This window comes from Sinocyclocheilus grahami, unplaced genomic scaffold (genome assembly GCF_001515645.1).
Source record: "Sinocyclocheilus grahami isolate Dianchi unplaced genomic scaffold, SAMN03320097.WGS_v1.1 scaffold25.1, whole genome shotgun sequence".
Classification (NCBI taxonomy): Eukaryota; Metazoa; Chordata; class Actinopteri; order Cypriniformes; family Cyprinidae; genus Sinocyclocheilus; species Sinocyclocheilus grahami.
In genome coordinates this window covers 3,298,857-3,322,937 of record NW_015505204.1, presented here as the reverse complement: position 1 = coordinate 3,322,937, position 24,081 = coordinate 3,298,857, and the positions used below count along the sequence as shown (strand labels likewise).

At 34.2% G+C, this 24,081-nt stretch overlaps 1 protein-coding gene across 1 annotated transcript in view; it reads right to left on the bottom strand.

The window, feature by feature from the left end:
* Positions 1 to 24,081, bottom strand: part of LOC107565081 (dystrophin-like) — a 119,607-nt gene that overhangs the window by 23,786 nt on the left and 71,740 nt on the right. Inside the window, exons 51-67 of the mRNA XM_016250270.1 lie at positions 23,361 to 23,510; positions 22,595 to 22,675; positions 22,329 to 22,410; positions 22,031 to 22,197; positions 18,397 to 18,514; positions 17,608 to 17,819; positions 17,298 to 17,452; positions 16,580 to 16,769; positions 13,549 to 13,721; positions 12,012 to 12,168; positions 10,132 to 10,249; positions 9,778 to 10,046; positions 9,462 to 9,608; positions 8,323 to 8,401; positions 8,057 to 8,117; positions 1,981 to 2,042; positions 9 to 83 (exon numbers count right to left, since the gene is read on the bottom strand). Coding sequence (XP_016105756.1) covers positions 9 to 83; positions 1,981 to 2,042; positions 8,057 to 8,117; positions 8,323 to 8,401; positions 9,462 to 9,608; positions 9,778 to 10,046; positions 10,132 to 10,249; positions 12,012 to 12,168; positions 13,549 to 13,721; positions 16,580 to 16,769; positions 17,298 to 17,452; positions 17,608 to 17,819; positions 18,397 to 18,514; positions 22,031 to 22,197; positions 22,329 to 22,410; positions 22,595 to 22,675; positions 23,361 to 23,510 — 2,296 coding nt within the window. The remainder of the gene's footprint in view (positions 1 to 8; positions 84 to 1,980; positions 2,043 to 8,056; positions 8,118 to 8,322; positions 8,402 to 9,461; positions 9,609 to 9,777; positions 10,047 to 10,131; positions 10,250 to 12,011; positions 12,169 to 13,548; positions 13,722 to 16,579; positions 16,770 to 17,297; positions 17,453 to 17,607; positions 17,820 to 18,396; positions 18,515 to 22,030; positions 22,198 to 22,328; positions 22,411 to 22,594; positions 22,676 to 23,360; positions 23,511 to 24,081) is intronic.

The window sequence follows — 24,081 nt, the reverse complement described above, 5'->3', positions numbered from 1 at the left end:
GAACTTACAGCAGAGAGCTTTCTGCATTCGCCTGAGCTTCATTGCCGTCCTGTACGCCGAGAACCGTACGTTGTTGAGATCCGCTGTTTGGTGACAAATGTTAATTTTAGCAAACTGATCATGCAACATTTCATTACTGTCACAGTCAAACCTCTCATCTCTGCATTTGACAGTTTCTAATTTTGATCTTATTTGTTGGGTTCTGAAAAACAGGCAGCAGAAACATCAAGCTAGTTTCATCCAATTATTTTCTGCATTTTAAGTCCATTGATCAAAAATGTTTCGTCTAACAATCTGACATTTTATTCAAGGGCAATTACACTACCACATAGATTCAAATACTGCAAAAGTGGGAGATATATCTACTTCGTATTAGAGCTGGGTAATATGGTTCAGCCTTGTTGCCAAGAGTAAATAGGAAGACGTTAAATATACACTTATTATATCCTTGCTGAATAATTACTAATACATTTTAATATACAGTAAAATGCCACATGAAGATCTCCATTAACAGTTTTGCATGACAACAGTAATAATAAAAAAGTAATGATGAATAAATTATTAATATTCAGCCACGTCCAGCCGTACTACATGCACATCAGATCTGAATCATGCCTACCTAATGACTGGTACAGTTCTGCCATCTTTGGGTGGTCCCAACATGTTGTTTGGTTCTGGTGACTGAAAGCAAAAACATGATGAAATACAATAAACAGTACCTCTGTCTGAAAAAACATACTTTATAATAAATACCAAATGATGCTATACAACATCCATAAATGTGTTTATGACTCATATTTAGTGCTAGAGACAGTGTCATCCATATAGGGCAATGCAGATTAAGACAAGGCCTTGAGTCATTTTACATCAAACAATAAGTCTGTGTAGTCTTCAAACTCAAGAATAGCTAAGCTATATTCTTCATCTTCAACAGATACTCTAACACATCTAATAAATCCATTAATGCAGGATTATCATGACAATGGCTAAAAACATACTAACTATAGTTTATTTACTCATCCTCATGTTGTTACTTGTGTTATTTTGTGGAAGGCAGGATGTGAATTTAAAAGAATACCCTTGCCTGGCCATTATTTTCAGTACAATGGAAGTAAATGAGAAATGGGGCATTACGCAGAGGAAAAAAAAAAAAAAAGGCAGCATAAACATATCATAAAATTGGTCCATACGCAAAACGACTGTACCACTTCTAGGATACAGTTATGCTGTTTAGTGACGTTAGAGCCTCCATTTCTATTTCACTTTCATTATATTGAAAATAACGACCGGAATGTTCTTCAAAAAAATCCCTTTTATGTTCCACGGGAAAAAAGTCCCACAGGTTTGGAACAACATGAGGGTGAGAAATGTCAGATCTTTCATTTTTGAGTGAACGATGCCTTTAAGAAAAAAACAAGGGATGAAAGGGACTTTTACAAGATGTTGTAATGTGTTTTCCCAGCAATATAATGCATTGGATTTTTAAAAAACAAACATTGTCACATTATGCCAGATGTTTAAAGGCATTTGACAGTTTCTAATTTTGATCTTATTTGTTGGGTTCTGAAAAACAGGCAGCAGAAACATCAAGCTAGTTTCATCCAATTATTTTCTGCATTTTAAGTCCATTGATCAAAAATGTTTCGTCTAACAATCTGACATTTTATTCAAGGGCAATTACACTACCACATAGATTCAAATACTGCAAAAGTGGGAGATATATCTACTTCGTATTAGAGCTGGGTAATATGGTTCAGCCTTGTTGCCAAGAGTAAATAGGAAGACGTTAAATATACACTTATTATATCCTTGCTGAATAATTACTAATACATTTTAATATACAGTAAAATGCCACATGAAGATCTCCATTAACAGTTTTGCATGACAACAGTAATAATAAAAAAGTAATGATGAATAAATTATTAATATTCAGCCACGTCCAGCCGTACTACATGCACATCAGATCTGAATCATGCCTACCTAATGACTGGTACAGTTCTGCCATCTTTGGGTGGTCCCAACATGTTGTTTGGTTCTGGTGACTGAAAGCAAAAACATGATGAAATACAATAAACAGTACCTCTGTCTGAAAAAACATACTTTATAATAAATACCAAATGATGCTATACAACATCCATAAATGTGTTTATGACTCATATTTAGTGCTAGAGACAGTGTCATCCATATAGGGCAATGCAGATTAAGACAAGGCCTTGAGTCATTTTACATCAAACAATAAGTCTGTGTAGTCTTCAAACTCAAGAATAGCTAAGCTATATTCTTCATCTTCAACAGATACTCTAACACATCTAATAAATCCATTAATGCAGGATTATCATGACAATGGCTAAAAACATACTAACTATAGTTTATTTACTCATCCTCATGTTGTTACTTGTGTTATTTTGTGGAAGGCAGGATGTGAATTTAAAAGAATACCCTTGCCTGGCCATTATTTTCAGTACAATGGAAGTAAATGAGAAATGGGGCATTACGCAGAGGAAAAAAAAAAAAAGGCAGCATAAACATATCATAAAATTGGTCCATACGCAAAACGACTGTACCACTTCTAGGATACAGTTATGCTGTTTAGTGACGTTAGAGCCTCCATTTCTATTTCACTTTCATTATATTGAAAATAACGACCGGAATGTTCTTCAAAAAAATCCCTTTTATGTTCCACGGGAAAAAAGTCCCACAGGTTTGGAACAACATGAGGGTGAGAAATGTCAGATCTTTCATTTTTGAGTGAACGATGCCTTTAAGAAAAAAACAAGGGATGAAAGGGACTTTTACAAGATGTTGTAATGTGTTTTCCCAGCAATATAATGCATTGGATTTTTAAAAAACAAACATTGTCACATTATGCCAGAAGTTTAAAGGTCTCTTGAGTAAAGAAGACTGAATAGGCAATGTGCCAAAACTAAAGTTATGCAAAGAATTGTGGGCATGTTTGTGACTGAAACACACTAAACGGCAACTTATCCCAATTAATAGTGGTCCTGTTGCATGTGCATTTGGCATTGACTGAAAACATTTAAAGACTGATGGAACTTAAAGAGTCAAAAGCTCACCTCCGCCAAAAAATCGTCTTGCAACTCGTAATCACTTTATCTGATATTTCCCATGAATAAATAGTTTGAAGTCCATTGTTTAGGTCCTACTTCTGACCATGGGAGTAGTTCTGAGCATCTGAGTTATAGTACTGGGTCGTCTTTGTTTGAATCGTAAAAGAAGAGAGTTTAGATTTCTACATTCGCAACAGTGCCTGTTTTGTTACAAGTACTCTTAATGAATCCATTAGTGGAAATGCAATTTACACTACTGAGATGCCTTGTTTTGAAGCGTTGCTATGGACCGGGATGTTTTTGTGATTTTGGGTTTAAGCCAGCCAAGCAGCTCTGCAGAATTCTAATAAGGTTGAGAAACTTCAAAACTAATAAATTATACCCAGACCCTACAGTGCTTTTAGGAGGAAGAAACACAAACTGGGGTTCCAACCATCAACAAAAATTAGATGAAAGTGAACTTCCAAGCATTGTTTTTCAGAAGAAATATTTTTTTGAAAAAGTCAAAGAGGACGAAATGAAAGTATGAAAGGATTTTTAAAAAGGGTTGCAGAAAACATAGCATCTCTGAAATGCAAACATCATGGCGAGGAATCACTTTCACAATTGGACCACTAAAAAAGTGCCATAGTAATACCAATACCATGGGACTGTGACAGCATTTTTGTTAGGTACACTGTTAACCTGGAACATCTGTGAAACATTTATCTGAACTAACAAGATAAATTATATTTCTAATACACATATTGCTATACTGATAGTAATATTTAAACCTGGTAAACTTGTATTTTTTTGAGTAATACACTGTATAGGTTTACTACCCATTATAGCCTGTTTATAACAGCGAGACTAATGTAAGCCTTCTAGTCCTTTAAACTCAATCATTGAACCATGTCAGCGGATTTTAAGGAAACACATGAAATGTGAATGCCATCAGACTGAACACACGTGTGAACGGCCTTCTGAATGGCTCTGAATTCATCAAAATGCATTGTTTGATGCCATGCATATCACAGTTATTTTATTGTACTCACAGCCTCTTTTAACAGAAAGAAACAACAAGTACATGTAGATTTGTTATGACAACAAAAGTTTCTTTCTTTCCTTCCTTGCAATATGCACATATGTTATAAATAAATCTAGATTCCCTGCTATGAAATAGTATTCTTTGTGAAAAGTGCTATACAAATAAATCTGGATTGAAACAACCGACTTCCCTGCGATCTCCCTCAGCCAGAGCGGCTCAGACGAGGCGGAGCTTTTCCTCCAGCTCCCTTCCCCCTCTTAACTCCTCTCGATTTCTCTCTCTCTCTCTTTCGCTCACTTACAGGCTGTGCCTCAAAACATAGCATGCCGCCAACCTAGACCGCATTTTAGGGTACCACTGTGGAAATCGTTTAAATAAAGGAATCCGACAAAATACAGATTCTTAAAAATGCAGGAATGTAACGCGCCTATTATACAGTCGGGTCAAACGCGCCGGTGTGATCCGATACATTGTTCGAACGCTCTTGTAATACTCAAGTGAACGTCTGAACTTTCAAATGATGTTCAGAAATGCTCAATTAACTGTAAACTCGCGACTGATGCTGAAAATGCTCGAATAAATCATTCGAACGTACTGATGATTTCCATAATGTAATCAAACGTTTGATTGTGCCTATGAAGCAACAGAAAAAAAATAATCGAACCAATAAAACGGAAAACGCTCAAATCAAATGGTCGACTTTTTTTTTAAACGTTCGCCTATGATAGTCAAAATGCTCAATTAAACATCTAAGATGAAAAAAATGTGAATGAATGGAATGTTGCAGGAGTGTTAAACACTGCACTGAACTATTTGGCGAATCACACTGTCGTCGAATCGAACATTATGTGAAAATAGTTAAATGTCGGAATGCAACAAACATGATTCCTAAAACGCTTTAATGGAATGTTCTAACGCTCCTATTATGCTAAAAACAATAAATTCCGCGTTCGAACGCGACCGTGATTTGCCAAATTGTTCAATGCAACATCTGAACACTTCTCCTGCAATAAAATGCTCAAAAAGAACGTCTGAACTTGTTCAAAAATGCCTAATCAACTGTATAATCTCGCCATTAATCCCGAGATATGCTTGAAATGAAATATTAACATTCTGATGATTTCCATATGCTCAGATCAGACGCCTGAACGTAAAAAAAAAAAATTGCACCAATAATACGAAGAAGAAAAACTCAAATCAAATGGCAAAAAAACTAATACAAAAAAAAAAGTCTATTAGCATATGGTCAAAATTCTTGAATTAAATAGTCTTTGTGAAATAAACAAACAAACAATTCTGGATCCGATATTCAAACATATCTATGATTTAAAAAAAATCATTAAGGCAGGCAGCTAGCTCACTGGGATTTGAGACACAACCACTCAGTGTGGAAATGATCAGTATTTACTGTCTTGTCGTGGAGGGCTAGATGGGTTATTTATTCTCTGACAAAAGCTGGTGCTACAGTGCCGGAATCTTATTTCATTAGGCTTACGTTTTGCATAAATTCGAAATAAATTGTGATCCATATAATATGCAATAGTTTGCTTAATGTATTGGATGGGATGGAGTTCATGAAGTTTATGAGAAAAAAGCCTATATAAGTTTATGGGTAAAATATTTCATTGGATAACACGTTTATAATAACTTTCATTACTGACATTAACGAACATTTAGATCACTACTGTACATATATAAATGCCATGAAACTTGGATTCATACGTATATTTCATATAAATGAGTGAATGAACTACTGATCTGTTAAGCATTAATGTTTGTTGATGACTTATTAATGAAAGTTATTATAACGCGATCCCCTTTTTGTCCTGCAGCTTATCAGGCGGGAAATAACAAATTCTAGTGCCATCTGACTGCAAGTACTGCTCCGCTTGACCAGCATTAATGACATTCATAATCTATGACAGCATCATTAAGAGTCAGTTCTCTCCTACTTGAAGTCAGATTCATGCACTGCCGTGAGCATAAATGCTGCCCTGAATTTATATGAAGGTTGTGCACATACTTTAAAGATTAAATTAAATACTGTATGCCAAGCGAGTGAGTAATAACATGCATTACATGCTGGGGGGTTTCAGCTTGGTTGTTTCGAATTGATCTGTTATAGAGAAAGCCTGGCATAACTGGCTCAGGAAAATGAAGACACCAGTTAATCACATAATCACATGACCATTTCTGAGGATGATATTATAGATTTTAAGCCACACAAGTGATGAAATCGCTATACTGGAATTACTCCTATTATAATCCTATGTACACTCATTTTCAGAAGTGTGGGGTCAATAATTGTTTATTTTTAATTAAGAATTTCTTGAAAGAAGTCTCTTATGCTCACCAAGGCTGCATTTATATGATCAAAAATACAGTAATATTGTGATATATTTTTTTATCATTTAGAATAACTTTTATATTTTGATTTCATTTTTTATATTTTGATATATTTCAAAATGAAAATGATCCCTGAAAGACAAAGCTGAAATTTAGGCAGTCATTACTCCAATCTTCAGTGTCACATGATCCTTCAGAAATCATTCTAATATGCCGATTTGATGCTCAAGAAACATTTCTCATTATCATCAATGTTGAAAACAGTTGTGCTGCCTAATATTTTTGTGAAAACGGTGATCGATTTTTTCGATATTCTTTTATGAGTAGAAAGTTCAAAAGAACAGCATTTATTTGAAACCGAAATATTTTGCAACATTATGAATCACTTTGTCACTTTTGATCAATTTAATGCAACTTTGATGAATAAAACTATTAATATATTTAAAAAATCTTACCGATCCTATACTTTTGAACATTATTGTATGTATATATATGAGGTTATTGCAACTTGTAAGCAAGACAAGTGGGATGAGATGTGCCTACTTGTCTTGCAAAGGAAAATCAGATAGAAGTGAAAGCAATACTCATAATTATATTGCAGGATGTCTGCTATAGTATCTACTGAAACAAGAAGCATCTATATCATATAGCTATGGAACATAACTTCTAAAAATGTGCTAAGCTCTGCATGTCAGGGGGTATACTGAACAGTTTGAATAATTCACCAAGGCCTTATTTTGCAAAACATTATTCACATTTTCATAAATCAGCCATCAGGTTTAAAATCCAGAATATTTTAACATTCTGTAATATCTCCTGCATTTTGATGTAAACTTGCTATCACCATTTGTTGAGCTACTAACAACTTTTTCTCACAGGTACTATTTTGGGGAAAAAATGCTTCATTTAATAACTCACGACTAACCTAGGGTCAAATAATATACATGGTTATATACATTGGCAATTTAACATGTATGAATATAGGTACTGTATATTTTTGACCTTGGATAAGATTGCTTTGACATGAAATTCATTATAGAATTGCATTGCAGGAAAAAAAAATATTAAAATAAAATGCTATTAGCAAAATCTTTCAGTCACCAGGGCTGACATTTTACTCGTATGCTGTTTAGTTTTATACCTGTACACATTTATCTATCACTTATTACAAAGAGCAAAAATATATGATTGGTTATCTGTTTGAATGCAACATTTGTATTTGCACTTTTATGTAAAGTATAGAACATTTAAATGGAAAAACTTGCCCAAAAAAAAACCCCAAACTTCCTGGTTTAATATGAAGAACAGTATTTCTGAGACTCGCTCACTCAGTCATCTGTGCGCACAGGTTCTCAGCTATATGTGATGCATGCTGCTACATGCATTGGCAGAGCCTAATTTATCATCTCAAATTATTCTGCACAAATTTTCCAGGGTGATATCTCTGTTCGGAAAAAAGGTCATGGAAAATCACTTTTCTTTGGTAGTCTGCCGCCAGCTGTGATATATTTCTTAGTCTGGGAGCTTTCATAGTGTTGAAATTCAATTTGTTAATTCAGTGTGGACCTTGAATGTGCCTGACATCAACATGTGGGCTGAGTTTGGGAAGACTTACTTGATATAGTAGGGGACATTGTTGGGCGAAATAGAGCGTTCAAGAGGGCGTTCAACGGATGCTGTGTGCAGAGAAGAAAAGCTGTTCATGTTACCTTAATTTCAAAAAGCCCTTTCTATGCAAACACTTCTTCATTTGGTACATGACACATTTTATGTACAGTAACTGACTTGACAACTAAATACACAGGATTAGTATATAAGTGCAATGTTATGACATTTCAATTCTCATAATATTGCAAAACAGAACAACACAAACACACTCACCGTGTAAAAAATTCTGAGACTGGGACCCCAAGTCCTTATAGGCTGCGGTCATCTGGGTCAGATGTTCCTCGATGGAGATCTAAAAACCACAGAACAGACAGAAAAGGGGGACTAGAATTAATTTAGAATTTTAGTATCATTTCTACAGCATTTTATTATTTATAACACTTTGAATTAGCTTTTATTTATATTTTGAGTTTTCATTTTAATTGAAGCTTTTCTCATTTCATTTTGTCGTTTTTATTAAACAGTTCTATTAAGCTTTCATTTTTTTCCAGTTTTAGTAAAGTTGTAATTTAATTTTCTAAGTTTACATTTTTGATTTACTATTTTTATTTTAGGTTTTCAAAAGCTTTTCAGCATTTCAATTAACAGAAATTATTTTTTAAAAGTTTTAGTTGACAATAACAACACTCACAGAAGGAAACAATGACAGCAATGGAAAAGAAAACAATTTTAAAAGAAAAACGTTTTTCTTTAGAATATTTCATCATGATTGTTTTTATGTTTCTGTCCTACTTCCTTTTATTAAATAATGCCTTTCTGTGTCCTTTGTCAAATCTCTGAAGGACAGATCATTTTTGTGATCTGCTTGTTGCATCTATTGCTGACATGTACACTTTTCTACAACTTCCCAAAGATTGAACCGTATTTTTTGATTCTTTTTGTTTCAGAAACTAAATCTGTGACCTGACTAGATTTATAAATAGTTGGTCCATTGGAATGAGTGTTATTTTAAATGTAACATGAAATCAAAACTACTTTGTTTGTACAATTTCCTAACTTTATTCTCAACAATTAATTGGTGCACGTTATTCCAAATGAACACTAGTTTGTCTTTGTAATCTTTAATCAAAATGTAACACCTTGCTTTTCATCTGAAACAACAGTCCTTTTTGCTGATGTCACTAAGCCCATGTTGGCTACTGGATAATGTTAACCAATAGCCAAATAGCTATTTAGGCATTGTTTTGGCATAATCGCTCCATATAGGTATGGGACAGTCAATCAGTTCCCAATGGATCAAATCGAGTCCCTCATTTCTTGTTAAACATGGCCTTTTGCTTGAAAATACATAAGATTAGGTTGCAAAACATCAATTTACATTAACTTTAAATAAGAAGAACAAGGATGGATACCTGCAGGAGCCTCCATCTCATGTTGAGGTCATCAATTCTACTCAGGTTGTCTGGAGAAAGTTGAATGTCAGGTGGTCGAAATGTGGAAGCCAGTTGGTTCACCTGATTTACATTATCCTGGATGGGAGCAATCTCCTCCTGGAACGCCTGAAAAAATACACAAAATATTGATACCTTTTGGCAAAAATGCTAAATATATATATATCATGGTATAAACATGTTACTCCAAGGTGCTTCAAATAATACCATGGTATTGCCACAGAACATGTCCAAACCATCTTATCCCTTATAACATGTACCATGAGAGGACACCAACCTTTACTCTGTCTATGTGGTTTTGCAAATCATCTATGAGCAGGTCCCCAACAGGCTTCCAAGAATTCTTCACGGTCTCAGCCTGCCGTAGCTTGAAGTCCAGCTGATCCTGGGCATCCTGGAGCTCCATCAGCCTTTCCATGGCCAGTTCCAGCTGTTGCTGCCAGTCAACGGCAGCTGCACCCAGATTCTTCCATCGCACCGTTACATCCTCCACTTCTTTACGCAATATGCGGCCTACATTTTGAACCCTCTCCTCAGGACTTACATCTGGGCGGCATACAATAAGTACAACACAGGTTATAGCATCTAGAATTTCTTGTATTGGGCATATGTGTAAGGAGAGATTTCATACCCTTTTGTCCAGGCCTCTGTTTCAGACCCTCATGAGGCATCTCAGCAAGGAAGGTTTTAGCATTGTCAAGTGTTCCATTGATTACTGGTTCTTTGGCAACCAATTCCCTTCTGAAGCCCTATGAAAGCACGAGGACTTGCTATCAAGTACTGTATGTCATAAGGAGGGGTGAATATTTCTGCAACTTTAGCACATATGCGAAAACCTGCATCTTATTAACATACTGTACCCCCCCCCCCTGCAGTCACACTTAACCAGGTGCTATTTGTGCTGGTATGGTGACGCCTCATGCATATTTAAATTAATCCATTGTCATTCCTTCCTGGGCAAACATGCCTACTTCCTATGCAAATAGGGCACATTATAGAATGCATTGGATTCACAAATATCAATACAGCAGGATGCAATTAACACAGTACTGTTACCAATGTTTGTGTACATTTTCTAGTGATCCTTGTGAGAAAATTTTACTGCTCAGATCTTTCAGTCATTTTTCTGGGCACATTTCCATGCAATACAAACTGTCATCAACTGTTTCTACATCATTACACGATATGCATAATTCCTTCAAAGAACCAGGTGCTAAAATAATGCAGATGTTGCATGCCAGTGTTGTTACCTAAAACAACAAAAATATTTTTTGAAAATAAAATAAAATGTTTAAATACTAACATTACTAAAACTGAGATCAAAATAAAGCTAAATATAAATATTAAGAAATTATTAAACACAACAAAAAACTGAAAATATAAAAAAGTTTAATGAATACTATCATATTATATAAATAATCCTAAAATAACAAAAATCCCATGTGACACTATCAGTGGACACGTTTCATTCATTGTTTTTATGAACAAACAAACCCTAAAAATTACATTATCTCAACCATTTAAATAAAAAATACAATAACAACCTCTGTAAGATATAAAAGAAAGTTGATCATTATTATTTTCTTATTTGTGAAAATGTTTCTGTTTTGCATTTTTCTAATTATAATAAAATATTTTATTCTTAATTATATTATTTGAGTGAAAGGTTGATTTGATAAGTGTCACTTGTACATGAATGACAGCAGCATTTGAGTTGCATGAAGTCCACAATTTTGGTAATAATAATAATACATTTTATTTATAATGCTCTTTTCTCATACACAAAGCGCTACAGCAGCAAATACAAGTGAAAATACAGGATTGCAAAATTGAATACAATTTAAATAAAAACCTCATGTTCAAGTTATCTAGTATGATTTTAGAATGATCCAAACAGTGTCCTGTTTCTCAACAGACGCAAAGAAATCCGACCGTTTATGAAACTTAGTTCAACGCCATATATTTAATATGCAAAATTTATACCACAACGTTTCTGTTTTCAAACTTTATTTCCAAGTAAGAGTGGGAAAATAAATTCTAGGTTTTCATTGCTGTGCTGTGTCTGAGCAAACGTCTGAGACTGCAATGTCAATTTATTTAATAGTTTGCAAAAACTTTGTTCAACTAAATTTGTGCTGAGACTTTCTTTGCAGCTCCTACACACATGCCAGTTTACTTCCCAGTTAACTGCACCTGTAGAGTGTGACAGTGACTCACGCTCACTGAGCTCCCTACACTAACTACTCCACGACCGCATCCTGTTTACAGCGGCCCCTGACAGCTGATGGCATCAGCAGATGTTAATTGGTCCGCACAACTATGCAAAGAGACAAGGGACTTTGCACCTCTCCTACGCAAGATATCATCTCCATCTGTTTAAATATTTAACAAGAACAGACTCCGATAATGATCACACTTGGGCGCAACAAAAGACAGAATGCATAAATCACGTCTCGAATGTCATTCCTCATGCTTTCAGTGAGGGGCGAAGAGGATGCGTCCTGGACTCACCTTGTGCGTAAGTAGTTGTTGGTGCACGGTCGGCACATCGCCCCCTACTGGCTTCTGCTTTTCTAGCTCCTCCCTCTTCAGCTGCAGCCAGTTGAGCAGCTCTTGTAAGGACATGTGTAAGTGTTTCCACTGATCCACACCTGCATCCAGATAGGGCCTGAGGAGTCGAATGGATGGTGAGATGCGACACTGTCAAGTGTTAAATTACAAACACCACTAGAGAGCACCATACTGTCAGACCGCAACTGAATTTTACAAAGGAAGTGCTGGATAAAGGAGAAGATTCGAGAAATCTTTGAATCTTGTATTTGAATATGCATGAACATTAAAAAAGCTTTTACCAGCTCTGTCTTTTACCAAGGCAAATGTGGTTCTAGGAGTTGCTATTTAGCACTAATGGAACTCAAATTTGCATTCAAACATCATGAATTCAGACCTTATGTGAAAGTATTGCAGATTCTGTCTGGATAAAAATTGCTGACTTGAAAGCAAAACTAAAATATTTTTACATTTGCTGGACATATGAGTGGTGCAAAACACACCAACATGATGCTAAGTTGTTGACACGGTGTTATACATACAAAATAATTATAAAAATAAGACAGAACTACAGTATATTACAGTTGTAAATTATAATTTAATGACACTTTGGAAAATGTATAGGTGTTTGTGAATGAAAATAAAAATACTCATAATTTTAATTATGATTATTATTAGTAGTAGCAATATGTTCTAACTATTAAAACAAATAAATATAAAATATTGAATGATAAATATTACAAAAATAAGACAGAAATATATTACAGTTGTAAATTATAATTATTTAATGACACTTTTGAAAGTTTATGGGTCTTTATTAATGATAATAATAAAAATATTCATAATTAGATTAAGTAGTAGTAGTAGTAGTAGTGTTTTAACGATTAAAACAAATATTATAATACATAAATAATATATTATAAATAAATATAAAGACAAATATAATATAGTTGTAAATAACAATGTAAAATGTAATTACATTTAAAAAAAATATTACAATAGACAAAGTTATTTTCAATATTAGTGTTTACTGTATTTTTTAGCACATAAATGCAGCCATGGTGAGCATAAGAGACTTCATTAAAACATTTCAAAATCCAACTTTTGACAGATATTGTGTGTGTGTGTGTGTATATATATATATATATATATATATATATATATATATATATATATATATATATATATATATATGCATACACTGTATATATGCACACACAAAAATAATAATTCATTCATCATTAATTTCTGTAATGCAAATTATCCAGGCAAATAACACGTCAAATAATAATATTTAATGTTAGGGAAACCTTGCCTTGCAAGCAGGACTAAAAATATGCCGGCTTATACTTTATATTTAAAGTCAAATAAATGCAATGGTTTGCACATAGTATTACACAGGCCTGGGGCTTATATATGATTACATTATTTTTCAAAGCCCGTTTCTGCTCAGCGTGAATTTTTCCCGGGTTAAATATAGATGATTAATTTGTCTTACCTTATACTCATAACTTTGTTACACAACTCATGCCACCGATGCCCCATGTCATCAAGCCGTTTTTGTAGCACCACGGCATTGTCTGTTCCCTCCAGAGATGACACGATACGCTGTCCGTTTTCATCTAATGAATGGTACATCTCCCGGTGGGCATCAATCTCTGCCTGGAGATCCTGCAAGGATTAAAAGAGATCACAGACATCCAATGTGATTAGGGATAAAGAAAGAGTTTCTTTTACTTCTCATGATACTTGTTACATCTACTGTGTACATGCTAACAAGATATACTTTTGGAACATGTTCTGCTCTAATCGAATATAACATGCCACAGTAATAGTCATGTTGTAAATTATTTTAAACGGGAACACTTGCATTGCATTGAATAAAATAAAATAAAAATTAAGTGTTATTTTAGTATCATTTTTAAAAAATATATTTTAGTTAGTTTTAATTTTTGTATTTTCCATTGTCATTTTAATTTTAGTTGAAGTTTTAGTAATTTTGTTGTTTTATAATTTGTATTACATACCATTTAAAAAAAATGTCTATATAGTTTTTATACATTTTTATTCTTGTTTTAGTCATTTAGAACATCAAGTTGAACTAAATGTAAATGAGAAATGTTGCTTTATTTAATTTCAGGTAACAAAAAATTTGTTTTAGTTTTAGTCAATTACAATAACCCTGAATATACTATAATATAAAATAATATGAATATGATATAATATAATATATACCTTAAAATCTTGATATTGATTTAAAGACAAAATCAAGAGTCAATAATAGTTTCAGATGTTATCACTGCTCTCATTAATTAAAAATTGCATTTTTAGACAAATCTGAGTATTTTACGTATTTTAGTAGTAACGTAAGTCAGCAGCATTTCAAAATTCATGTGCTTTAAATGTAAATCCATTTTATCACCATATTTCACAAATCACCATGTATTGATACATTCAAATACTTTTTTCTTTTTTTCCATTATTTGAGAATAGATGAATGGAATACCGTTAACAAACCAACAAATGCATTTTCTCTGACAACATTTTAAGTGTTTGTTCCCATAGTTTGAGATGGCACAAACCAATTTCATTCAAAGTCATGATGCAAGCCAAACAAATCCAAAGTCACGAAGCAACCGTGAAGATCAAACCTTAACATGATACGTCTTCCTGTGCAACATATCCAATGAACGAGCGACATCAAATGAATGGAAAACAGCCCGTCTGACTGTCTGCAGTGACAATCCTTTAATTCCCCACCATGTGGACGTGTCTGACGCGAGGCGAAAACGAGGGAGAAAGGGACACCGTGAGGATGAGAGCGAGGAAATGTATTCTGCAACCATGTGTCTACATGCGATGTGAAACGAGCTGCAGAATGCCAGTCGCGGAGGCACACTGGCCCTGTTGTTTGAGACGCGAGTGGGCACTGCGAGCAAGGAATGGGTCAGAGCTGGTTTTCTGGGAGAACAGAGGCTTCTCTTCATAGCCCACGTCTTTGTCTGCCTCTTCATATTTAACTGCGTCTCTGCACCGTTGCCAAATGCACATATCTCCCATACCAGTGAGCAGCGGGCGACCTGGACAATGGACCCGTCAGTTTACTCTGCTTTCCTAATAAATAACACTTAAACTCCTGAGAGCTGATAATGGGAATGGAGTTTAACATTATTTACTCTTCAGTAATACTGTTATGGTGTTTATGTCCTAAAACCCCAGAAAAACAGAACCGCATCAAACACTACTCTGTACAACTGTTTAAATCTAAGGAGGAGTGCTGTCCTGAATGCAGAAAAGCTGCAGGCGGATAACGTTATAAAATGTTTTAGAAAAGTGTGTATGTATACTTAAAATTATATATTTTTTTATATTAGTCACAGATGTCTGTGATAGTGAAAATTTGCGCTAAATTGCTAATCCGCTTTGATTTTAATAAAGAGTGAACACTGAGTAGGTTTCCCGAATGGGGTTCATGAGGAAACTGCAGGGTGTTTGCGAGTTGATGAAAAGCAAATTAATTATATTGAATGGAAAACTTAAATAAATAAATAAATAAATGGGGCTGCATGAGGCGATTATCAAATCAAAGGCTTCAATTCAATGAATTAACTGTATAGTCTGATGTAATAATAATAATTAATAATAATTATTATTTAATAATAATTAATAATATTATTATTATAGTCTGATGTGCTGCATGATTCACAGTGAATTATTATAATTATAAAATATTATCAAAGTTTTATTTTACAGTACATTTGTAATTTACAACAGTAATATATTTCTGTCTTTATTTATAAATATTTAAAAAAATGTAATAATAGTTAAAACTATAGTTATAAAATAATAGTTACTAATAATACAGAGTTAAAAATAACAATTAAAATTATTATTATTCGACATCAGAGAATCTCCAAATGTATTGTTCAATTATTGTAATTTACAACTATAATATATTTGTCTTTTTAATAATTTGTTTATTATTTTTGCATTTTTTTTAGAATAGTTAAAATATTCTACTACTAATAATAATCTCAATTACAACTTGTATTATTATTATTCGTAGTAGTATTAGTAGAATTGACATTACAGAACCGTGAACATTCAAATGTGTTGTTAAATTATTATAATTTATAACTGTGTAATTCTGTCTTTTTAATTTTTAGAATTATTTTATAAATAATAGTTCAAACATACTACTACTATTACTAATAACATTAAATAATTACAATTATTTATCTTTTTTAAATTATTATAATTATTATTATCGGAGAACCGTAAACATTCAAATGTGTTGGTCAATTACTGAAATAATAACTTAAAATCTCCGGGGGTACTTCAACAAAATATTTTATGTCTAAGAGGACTGACAAAAACAAAAACAAAAAACTGGAAAGCCTGGAGTAGGGTTTCTCTCATCAATGCATGTGGGTAGCAGGAAATGTAAAAGCTGGACTGGAGCTGGAACAGGGTGCCTGAATTATTTAAACAAAGAGAGAAAATTGCTGTGATTTGGAAATACCGATTACCTGCCATTGCTCAAGTAAATGCCGCACTGTGGCAGGGTTTTCCAGAAGTCCCTCCTTAAACGTGGCATCTTGTAAGACATTGGCTGTGGTTTCTGCTTCAGTTAGCCAATTAAGGAATTTCTCCAGGTCCAAGTAGAAATGCTGCAACTGTCGCAGTCCGGCTTCCAGATCTGCCTCCTTGTCCCCTGCACTGAAAGGGAAATTACTTCATTATTATATAGAAACAAGGCTAAATTAAGTAGTACCTTAATATACTTCTTAAACATTTAATACATGTTATTATTAGATTGTTAAATCTGGTGGTATCAAATGCTTTAAACATCAAACCACAGAATCTTGAATGGCACTCAATTCTCCTGAAAGCAATTGCACCTTTGAAATAACCTCTTATGCACCCTCACTGTGTCAGCAGTGCATTATTTTCAGACTCAACAATACCACAAATACCTCCTTTCAGGGAGAATGTTATTATATGTCATTCCACTAGTGCAGGAGTAGGCAAGTTCGGTCCTAGAGAGCCGCAGTCCTGCAGAGTTCAGCTCCAACCCTGAAAAAAAACTCACCTGCCTATAGCCTTAGTAATCCTGAAGACATTGATTAGCTTGTTCAGGTGTGTTTGATTAGAGTTGGAGCTGAACTCTGCAGGACTGCGCCGAACTTGCCTACCCCTGCACTAGTTGGTGATACTGAAAAATCAAAGATTTAAACAAAAGCTCACCGCTTTTTGATGTTGGCCCAAGCTAGATCCATGCTCTCAGTCATTTGTTTAACTTTGCTTGTGTCATCGTCTGCATAAAGGGTCAGTAGTTTGTTTGCTAGCTCATTGGTGACATTCATCTGAGCTTGCCCCTGCTGGATATCCTTAGAAAGTTGCTGCAATATAATAATACAGCATTTATTTGTAGTAATCAAATCACATGCATTCATCTGCAGTTCATTCAAGGAACACAAGCACACCGACTCGAGTTTATTTCAGTTTCTCGCTTGTGTTCTCTCATGAAATAGATATTGTGTTCATTCTACATTACCTTGACATCTGCATTTTGGCCTTTTAAATCATCAGCACTGTGAGAAACCTTTTTCCAGCTCTCCAGTTTTTCATTGGCTTTCTTAATGAGAGGCTCCACCCTTTTTCTGGCCTCCAGCCAATCGCTGGAGTCCTTATACATTTTCTGCAGTTGAAGGACCCTGTCCGTCAGCTTGGCGTGGGAATCTTCCCAGTGTGCCTGTAATTTTTCAACTTGAAATAAAAGATAGAAAGTTTCTAAAAAACAAGTCTGAAAATCATAGACATAATTCATATAATGGTTTATTTATTTATTATAAATAATTTTTGAATGAATAAATAAATTGATTGATTGGTTGATTGATTGAAAGACTGATTGTTTTTCACAACCAAATATAATGCCATTGTTTAAAAACATTTTTACTTTTTACATTTTATTTCCGAAAAAAAACAAAAAATTGTGGCCATACAACATTTTCTTTCTTTCTTTTTCTTTTCTTTTTTTAAGTATGAGCAACAAGATGTTACACCAGATATTACATTTTTTTTTTTAAATAAATCCAAACGCTTAAACTCTTTTGTCTTACAGTATATTGTAGTTTGTGTTCAATAGTGTTGTCTTATAACACTATATGACCTTGAGATGCCTGTTAAGACACAATCCTTGCCAACAGTCATTGTTTACTTTCTGCACTACTTCTGAGATTTAGTTTTCCATCAAGCCGTAACAATGTTAGGACCTTCATATCACCACAAATACAGTGTATCGCTGAGAGAGAATATGGATATGGATGAGGCAAAGCTGACTTACTGCGGTCTGTAATGGTTGCCCGTGTCTCAGGGTTATTGGTTTTGTTCTTCAGGTTCTGAGCCGCAGTGATTTGTTTGTTCAGCTGTGGGCATCTCTGCTCCATGTCTTGCAGTGTTGACTGTTAAATCACAGCAGAGAATTCTTTTACTACAGAGTTGTGTGGGATCTTGTGGTCTCATAAGGCCACTATGTGAGGTAAAAGAGCCATACTGTGTATTTTTTGTATTATGTTAGTACAACAAATATATTTTGGTGATATTGCTGGTGATTATATTGGTTTATAGTTTTATATTATATTGGTGATTACATTAGTAATAATAATTTTACTAGGGCTGTCAATTTAACATGTTAATTTGGTGTGATTAAATATGGAAAAAACGTTTGTACCAGTAACGTTACAATTTTTAAGTCATCTCACATTGCATGCAGTTGCTGATGATCATGATACAGAACGACTGACTGTGTGACTGAATGTAACCTATTAGAATGCAGTTATGTGAGCTTAAAATTCAAGACATGGGAGCAACAAAAAAAAATCAATATTCAATATATTATTATTTTTTTTTTCCCTTTAAAACCCATAAATCTCACAGCATTATTTAGGCAAGTCTAAATACTGTCTGTGTAAATATACCTAAATGATTATGCTAACACTGTAGCCTAAAAAGTTTTTGTAATATCTATCCAATGCTTTTCTCATTTAACACAATAATGACTTAATATCTAATAATAATATAACATAATAATTACTTAAAAATACAACATTACAATATTATATTGCAATTTAAATAATTAAATTATTCAATAATGTTTTTTATTTTTTTAATTGTTTACATTTTTTTTATTTGCCACTATCCTAGGTTTTGCCCATTTCTCAGTAAGAAGTTTTACTAATTTAAAACACAATAAAATGTTATATGCTCCCTTATTCTTTTATATATTTTAATATGTACAAGTCAGAATAAGCATGTTGTTTGAATTTTTACATAAATATTGTGTTACACTGAATGACAATGTAACATTATTTCAACCAAATTTTAACATTTTATCCTCCAAAAACTTATTTGAAACCTTAAAAGTAGACACTTTACTTACATTTAATGTGCTTTCTATGGACATACCGTATAATCAATTTTGTACATTTCTTTTGATGCGCACATCTTAACGTCTTTGACCCATATACTGTATATATATATATATATATATGTGTGTGTGTGTATACTGTATATATATATATATGTGTGTGTGTGTGTGTGTTAGTGCTGGCAACGATTAAAATTTTATTTTAAATCGCGAATAATTGCATGATTTTCTGCGATTAATCACATTGTTACGCACAAAATTCCATAATGAATTCAAAAGTAGTGTGTATTGTGCACTTTTTCCATTAAAAGTACTACTATATGAACAAAAGTGCAATAACATTTGGTTTGCAAACACTTTAAACAAATTTTACAGCAGTATTCCTTTTGAATAGTAGCAGTTAAAATATTTCTTGTAAATCTCAACTTATAACATGAATGTAATCAAATTTAAATATAAAACCAAAGCTATTTGTCACTGCCAGGGCATTAACGTTTTTATAGAAAATATTTTATAGTTTGTTATAGAAAAACAAGTTATGCTCAGAGTCCAGAGCCTCGATCATAACATTATAACAGGCACCTTAGAGACCTGAAATCGCGGGACCTAACGCAGCAGAGTGCGACGCGGGACAACACTTGGGCGGGTAGACACTCGTGTGTGCGGTGATGCGGGAGAATACGGGTGTACTCACACTAGGCAATCTTAACCTGTATGTGTATTCAGAGCCAGTGAGCAATGGACAATAATAAAAAAAACTGCATTAATGTACGATAAAATAATTGTCGGCGTTAATCAATTAATGCATTAATGCAATAATAACACGTTAACTTGCCCAGTCCTAATATATATATATATATATATATATAAAACACACACATACCCTGTATGTGTATTCAGAGCCAGTGAGCAATGGACAATAATAAAAAAAACTGCATTAATGTACGATAAAATAATTGTCGGCGTTAATCAATTAATGCATTAATGGAATAATAACACGTTAACTTGCCCAGTCCTAATATATATATATATATATAAAACACACACATACACACACACACCACACACCCACAAACACAATATGTACCAACCACAATTAAATTTTTAAACACCATTTTCTGTTTAATTAACGGCCTATTTTTAATGCTGTGCCTTTAAGACTTGAGTGTTTAAATGCCATCTTCAAGGTTCTTCATCTTAATTATTTTTGCAGCTCAATTGAACAGTATTTCCCTTGAATGAATACCTTAAAGGGGTCATATGATTTTTTAAAGATCATTATTTTGTGTATTTGGTGTAACAGAATATGTTGACATGCTTTAATGTTCAAAAAACACATTATTTTTCAAATACTGTACATTATTGTAGGTCCTCTATGCCCCGCCTCTCTCAAACGCTTCGTTTTCTACAAAGTCCCTCCTTCTGACAAGCGCAGTCTGCTCTGATTGGCCAGCTGGCCAGTGCATTGTGACTGGCCGAACACCGCAAGCACTCATCGGAAATGTAACGCCCCTTACCATGATCGCGAGCTTCATCTTTCAAAATAAATGTAAAGACAGTAAATAATGTCATTAGTTTTACCATCAGTTCAAGCCCGAAAGGGGAACAGAGTCGCGTGACAGACACAGTAATGATGCAGTACACAAGCCGCGGTTAAGACAGCTGACTTCACTGTGATGTGATGTGATGCTGTCTCTCTCTCTCTCTCTCACACACACACACACACACACGATGCGCAAAACTCCGCATTTGAATAGTCAATAGCAAATACTTAAACTAATAACAAAACAGTAGCTGATTCAGAAGCGCCAGATTGTCATAGCAAAGTCAGAATTACCTCCTCTCCTAGGTTCACGAAACGGTCGTCCATAAAATGCATTGCTGTTCTGTTGTAAGTAATCTTAAAGATTCCTAAATGCATCTACTTCCGGAAGGCCAAATAAAGTGATTTTGCTTTCGCCTAGAAACACACAGCGTCTCCCTGACATGGCTGCTTCAACACTAACTGCAGTTACTGAAACCACGCCTTCTTTCTTTGCGTGCACATTTGGGCGCATTATGCAAATATTCCCACATAGTGAGGTAGATATGTGGGGGCGTGTTAGAATGAGCTGTTTTAGGGGGGCGTGGCAGAGTCTTAACTTTGATAAAGAATATCTCTTTGGTTTTGAGACTTTAGTCTTTGCAACTTCAGGGATCTTATCTATGCACAATCAGCTTGTAACACTCCAAAGAGAAAGGAAAACTTGAAATCGCATCATATGACCCCTTTAACTAATAATAATAATAATAAGGTTTAGTCTGCTGCTAATTTTAAATGTGAAAAGGCTAGCCAATCATAACAGAGGTCATTAACATTTACTGTACAGCCTGTGCAATTCTAAGGGTCATAGAAAGGGTGGAAGTTCGTTAAATTTTTGGTAAAACTAAATTCTCTTTGCTGCTTTAGGGAGTATGGAGAAAAGATGAAATGCTGCCCCTGCAGGACAGTAAACAAAGTATTTTACCATGGAAATGGAATAAGAGCTGCAAGCTGACATCACAATCTGACCTTGAGTTTCACCGTCATTTCGTTGATCTTGTCAAGATCTCCGACCATTACTCTCTGAGTCTGGACCATGTGATCCAAAAGAGTGAGCCAATCATCAAGCTCCATCCAGGATTTATTGAATTTATCAAGGGCTGCATCTCCTGCTGCACTACCAGTCAAAGTTACGGCTAGAAAGTAACAAATGATCTTTTGTTCAGACTTTCAGACGTCCAAAATCACATAAGCAACATGAGATGTGCGTGAATTTTAATAGCATATTATTGTAGCTTCAATCATCACACATTATGCGATTTCATACCTGCGAGCTGACATTTGTCTCGCCAGTCTTTAAGGAGAACTTGAATGGATGTCCAATCTGCACTGAGGCCATCAAATTGCCCCTGGAATACATCAATCCAGGAGAATTATATTAAATAAAGTTTAATGCCATGAAGCTGATAGACTGATATATTACATTACAGTACAGCGATGGTAGATACTACTGGGAAGTGTGCAGAGTAATCTAATATCATAGTCATAGCGTTTCTAAGATCATATTTAATAATTTCATGGTCGATTAAACACCTTCTCCAGTTGGCATGGTGGTCTCTCTTTCGCCAAAACGGCTTCCACTGCTGGTTTCTTTTCCTTTACATCCTCCTCAATCTACACAAAATAAAAATAAATGAACAACAACCCTCATTAAACGAGCAATCTAGTCCAGGTCACATGTCACTCCAAAATCAAAAGGGGGAAAAAAGAAGAAGAATTAATTGATTTTGGGGGAGAAATACCCTTAACTATGAAAAGGAGCAATAGTAATAGTCATGCTTGCCTTGCCAAGCACCACTAACAAGAAAAAAACAAAACAAAAAAAAAGTATAAAGAAACAGCATGCAGCAATGTGCAAATCATAATAAACTTGAGTACAGCCAAATCAGAGTAAACCAGCCACAAACAATTCAAAACTACTTAAGTACAGATGTACTGCTACAAATTTGAGAGATTGTGTAAAATAAGACCAATGAGTTGGTGACAGTTAAATAATATTATTTTTCTTTTCCCTAAAGACCCTGACCGGCAAAGCAATGGGTCATTAAAAAAGTTCAATCAGACTTTTATAATAGAGTACAACATTAAAGTTTCCTTAATCTTTGAAAACACCTTGTTGATGAATGAAGCGATCAAATAAGCAATGTGATGGTTGCCAGCCATGAGCCTCTACCACTACACCACACCAGGCTAAATATTATTGCCTAAAGTTGAAGTAAGACAGAAAGCTGTATTATGAAACAGCAAGACTGTGGGTAGTGTGTTCTACATATGTGCTTGATCCCGTCTGTGAGATTACCTTTGGGTCCACTGCAGTAGGGGACTGCTCAAGCTGATTCTTTGTAGTGGAGGCCCAAATTGAGAGCTTGGAGAGCTGTTCCTGGTATAAAGACAAATCCCTCAGGAGATCCTCGATTTGTCGCTGCTTCTCAGGAAGAACAGTGGACACCTTTGGAATAGAGAAAGAAACATTTAAAGTTCTTTGCAGTAAATCACTGCAGGAGGGAATCTTTCTAGAACATGTCCAGGTGATATTTTACACCAAAATCAAGAGATATTGAAATATGAAAAATAAGAGTTAAAAATAAATAGTATTTTTCATAAAGAACAGAACGCTTATTTTTAGGACCATTATCACTTTTTGCGTTGTTTTCATGACATTTTCATTTTTTTTTTCTTTTTTATTAAAGGGGAAATTTGAACCCATACAGTATTTGGAAGTCACTAAAGTCACATTTTAAAATATATGAATTGCACTTGTCTTAACAACATAACTGCTTAAACAAAATATCAAAAAAAGGGGAAAAGTATCATACTATTACACTGTAAAAACACTGTAACAGAAGATTTTTGGAGTAACTTTTTCAGTCTTTCCACTTAAATTCACTGTGTGTTACTTGCTGTTTTTGTAATTAATTGTGAAATTTACTAGCAATTTCTGAGCGGATTATTTTTTTCAGTGTAATCACACTTTAAAATGTATTAATTTCACTGTATCAACAAAATAGTAAAAAAAAAAA